The sequence below is a fragment of the Penaeus vannamei genome, chromosome 14 (assembly GCF_042767895.1).
Source record: "Penaeus vannamei isolate JL-2024 chromosome 14, ASM4276789v1, whole genome shotgun sequence".
In the NCBI taxonomy this organism is placed as follows: domain Eukaryota; kingdom Metazoa; phylum Arthropoda; class Malacostraca; order Decapoda; family Penaeidae; genus Penaeus; species Penaeus vannamei.
The window spans coordinates 37211241-37216240 of NC_091562.1; the positions used below are offsets into that span (position 1 = coordinate 37211241).

The 5000-nt window shown below is 33.7% G+C and overlaps 1 protein-coding gene across 2 annotated transcripts in view; it reads left to right on the top strand.

Moving 5' to 3' along the window:
* The window catches only part of LOC113803100 (CDK5 and ABL1 enzyme substrate 2), a 23049-nt gene that overhangs the window by 10443 nt on the left and 7606 nt on the right, over positions 1-5000 (top strand). Inside the window, exons 2-6 of one of the 2 annotated variants that reach the window (XM_070129913.1) lie at positions 624-757; positions 1005-1200; positions 1404-1536; positions 2741-2945; positions 3948-4031. In XM_070129913.1, the coding sequence (XP_069986014.1) occupies positions 624-757; positions 1005-1200; positions 1404-1536; positions 2741-2945; positions 3948-4031 (752 nt within the window). The remainder of the gene's footprint in view (positions 1-623; positions 758-1004; positions 1201-1403; positions 1537-2740; positions 2946-3947; positions 4032-5000) is intronic. The other variant, XM_070129914.1, reaches the window with a different exon arrangement.

Genomic DNA, 5000 nt, shown 5'->3' on the forward strand with positions numbered 1-5000 from the left:
ATTGTAATATAGCTTTATTTTTGCTTTTATATATATATATATATATATATATATATATATATATATATATATATATATATATATATATATATATATGTATTTATATATATATACTTTTTATGATGTGTAGGTCAATTTTAGCTTTGAAATATATTAAGTCTTATTGGTGAAAGCAATAGACATAGTCTAGGTAAAAAAAAGTGGGCCAGCTATGAAAATTGGACTCCCTATAAGCCCTGTTGGTAATGCTAGGCCAAGAAATTCATGTTATTAAAGTGAAAGCTATTGGAAACTGGAATAGAATGTGTCCAAGAAGTTATATTTTCTCTTCTGTGGCAGTAGATAACAATATATATTGATAAAGTGAATTATTCAACACCACTCCTTATTGCCAAAGAAAGTTATCTATAGATATCACTTCCCTGAATTTGTAATCAAGGAAGTGATTTCAAACCATGGATTCTCATTATTATTTTCTATATCATTTATTCCTTTTCATAATATATTGCTTCTGGGAATACTATACATCCAAATCTGTGTATTTAAGTATAATGTCACCTCTTTGCATTTACATGTGTTTTGTTACCTGCGTACATTACCAGATTATTACTGTTATTTTTCAGGACAAACACAAACAACTCGGAGCTTGGTGACCGTCCAGGTGTTCTAAAGAAACGCTTGGGTCTACATCATCATTCCTTGGTTGATAAGACACAGTGCTTTAGCAGTAATGAAAGTTTAGGAGCTCCAATACCAAGTAAGTATGAAATCAAGGGCTGTGTATCGGTATCATTCAACCGTTTTCATGTTTTTTTCTTTTTTATTGTTGTAATTATTGTTTTTTTTTCTTCTTCTTCTTTTTATTCTTTTTTAGCATATTCAGGAAATGTATGTGATGCCAGAGACCTTGTTTACTGTAATGGCATCATGAATTGTTGTTTTATATTCTTGTATGGGTATTAGTAATCTTTCAAGGTAATGAAGCATCTTTTGACACTTTTCAGGTATTGGAGGAGGAAGAACCAGAAAGTTATCCAGCAGTGTGTCGGATACATCAGGGCCTCCCAGTAAAGAGGTCAAATTTATGAAGACAGGACATGATCTGCAAGTCCGAGATGAGCGAGTAGTTTTGATATCATCCCACAAGATACCTTTCCACATCTTTTCCTCACTACCATACAACAAATCTAAGCTGGGAGGGTGAGTCGCCGTAATTTTTTGTCAGAATTCTACTGAGAATGTGAATGAATGTACAAATGAATGAATGAATCATAGTGGGAATGTCATGAATGTGTGTTCACTGGAGTCTGTAGATGAGGTTTGGTCTGGTCCATGTTATGGCATGTCTGTAATATGTATGTCATGTTTGCGTATTCTTGTATAGATGATATGCTTTCTTTCAGACGAAATGACCATCATGGAAGAGGTGAAAGTGGTAGGCGACGTCATCCATCGGGGAACCGACCCCTCTCCACTATCAGTGACAGCGTAGATCCTGCTTATATTCTGGGATTAGATCGTTCTGATGAAGTTGGGGTAAGAAGAAAAAAAAGTTTTGTACATATATCTAAAGTAGTTTTATTCATGCTTGGCACTTTCTCTTCTTTCCTGTAATTGTTTTTCTTCCAGTACAGGTAATTAAGATGTCTTACTTGGATTGCTGCATTGCTATATAATCAGAAGATATGAAGATTAAGTAAAATGTGACATGGAAACTTTAGTGATATGTTTAAAGATATTGTTGTGCTAATATGGCAAAATAATGTTTTCCTTCTTCTTTTCCCCACATTTTATTGGGTTGGACAGTTTAGAAGGTGATGACGTAACTTTCAAACATCTTTTTTGGAAATTACACAAAATGTACAGTATAACATATTTGATATAGGTAAATGTTGAAAAAACTGGTTAGAGGCAGGATAGACATTTAATATGCATATAGAAAATTTATAACTGATGCTTTATTGAGGAATTATTGCTTGATATAGCAAAATATCTGAAATGGTTTTGTTCTATTAAGATGGATTAGAGGCATGATGGAAACTTCATATAGATACTGAAAAGTATATCCATTATGACCACATTGTCTCACAAGGAATCATTGCTTCTTTTCTCACTTCAATAACATTTAACACTTTTCTTGTTGATGTTACTACAGAATGAGGGGCAGTAAATCATATTGTTTGATTTATAATTCATTGCATGATATTTTTACATACTCCTACACCTCTATTTAATTTGTTTTGTCCTGATTATTTTTTATTTCTGATATGATTGCATTCCCACTTTGTTTAGTCTTTGGGTATTTTTTTTTTTTTTTTTACTTCTTTCTGGCACTTCTAAGTTAATAAGTGGGTAAGAGATCAGGGAAAATATAAGAGAGTCCTACATATTAAGCTTGTAAAAGAGTTTAAGAGATATTTATATCATAGGCAATACTATCTCTGATAAAAAGGTGCTCACAGGGATTCTGATTTTTTTTTTCTTTTCTTTTTGTAGTGACTTATCTAGTGAGTAATACTAAGGAAGTGATGTTTTACATAGATATCAGAAGATTAGAGATTAGAAATTAAGATTGTAAGGCTGATTATCAGATTTTACATCTTGATATGATAACTATTGTGCTAAGCAAGGTTGCATAATTTGTTTTCCTTTGTGATTCGGTATCCATTTTTATGATTTTTTAGTTTGTACACTTATGAGTTTCATCAAGAAAGACTTGATTATCCCTGTTTCTCAACAGGAGGTGTCATACAGTGAACTTCTGGTTCCATCTCGGAGTTTCTTCTGCAAGCCTCGACGTCAGCAGTCAGAGCACATAGAACTTGGTGACCCAACGGAGCGCTGCATGCATCCAGGAGTTGCTAGGTGTTTTAGCTATGAACCAGCAACACATAAGGCCACTGCACATTATATTCCACACTCACCTCATGGACATTATGACAAAGGTACAGTGGGAATGTCTTTATATATTTTTTTTCTAAGGATCTGAGGTCTGTGCTTGCACTGTTTTTGAGTGTAGTTTGGTTAACCTATTTCAGTAACCAAGTGTAGTTTACAAGTAATTTGCCAGTTTGGATGGTATTTCAGAAGTCTTTGAATGAGTCAGTCACAGTGGTTTGTTATTGATATTATTTAAGATTATTATTTAGCTGAAGTGATAAGCAAAAGTAGATTATTGACAGTTAATGATATGAAAAGTCAACATATGTTCTCAGTAAGTATGACTTTAGTTATGTGAATAGTTCTCAACAGATGCTGCTTCAAAATTAGTGGGAAAAGATATGTATAGGCTTCGAGTCTGTGGCTAACACAGTCTTATTCATTAAGACTCTGTTTGATAAATTAACTCCTTGTCTTTACAAAGAGTGAATTAGTTAGTTGAATAATGTTGACCTTTGTTTTTTGACACTGTGACAGAGGTCATAGACTTAATATCTCTTGCAGTATACAGGAAGAGGTATGTTGTTAGCTTTGTGTTATAATCCTTCCCTTGACCATAGGTACAGCAGAATCCATTAAACATGTCAGTATCACAGTTGGGTCAAAGTATATGGAATGTTTATTGCTAATCATATTTTGACTTTCAGTTAACTGGAAAGAAATGTAAATGAAGTGATGAAGAGATTTCTGCTGTATCTTCCCATATTGAAATGAACTGATATTTAATTTTTAGAGAATAACTGTGTTACTGCCATAAATCAAGGTTATGATTTAGAGTACTGCAGCTATATGCTTCGTTTTTTTATAATTTGCAGTCTAGGTTTTCTTTTAGTCAATTAATTTTAAAATTTGGCTCTTTTTTTATTTTGACTAGACAAGCTGCAATGGCTTCTTTTTAGCCTGCTTTATAAGATTGCAATACAGCCAGGATATGGCATCTGCCCTGTTATTCTCGAAATATTAATTGTTGTAGGAGAACCTGACTAGCCAAGTACTAACTGTTACAGGTGTGGTGTCTGGCTCTTCTACCATGGCCGGCTCTTTGACCTTGTTGAGAGCATTAGAGACGGGTGAACACATGAGTAGAAAGGGTACCAAAAGTTGTTGGTTTTTGAACTGAATGTCTTATGTGGAGAGTTCCTGTGCTTGTAAATCTCACATCCTTCTCTCATTTATGCTTCTCTGTCCCCACCGTACTGAGGACTATACTAAGGACTACTCCTTCCTAACATGATTTAGTTCTGACCTGTGGCCTCATCGGGAACTCTTGAACACTTAGCTGACTGGATTGCTAATGCTCACGGCTTCTAAGGTGGACTTTGCATGGAGTATCATATAACACTGTAAACCTAAAGCATTGGATGGATATTTCACACTTTTCACTTTTTTCTCTTGAGTCTGTTATATGTTTCAAGATTTTTTTTTTTCTATGGTTATTGGAAAGTTCTTGGAGTTACTTGGATGTTTTATTTTGTGTTTTCAATAGTGTGTTTTCCTTTTTTTTTTCATGTTTCTTTTTTTTTCGTGTAAACTGCATCTAATGTAAAGTAAAGCATTTTTAATTCATAGAAATGGACTTCCAAAGTGTTACATTTTGATGCAATTATATGTTTATATTCTATCTCTAAACATTAGTGGATTTGTATGATTCTACAGGAAAATTTACACACACACACACACACACACACACACACACACACACACACACACACACACACACACACACACACACACACACACACACACACACACACACACATATATATATCTATACACACACATATATCTATACACACACACACACACACACACCTACACACACACACATATACACACACACACATCTATACACACACACACATGTACACACACATATACACACACACACATATATATATACACACAGATATATATACACAAGCACATACATGCATGCATACATACGTACATACATACATACATACATACATACATACATACATACATACATACATACATACATACATACATACATACATACATACAATACTCACACACATGCATATATACATACACATACA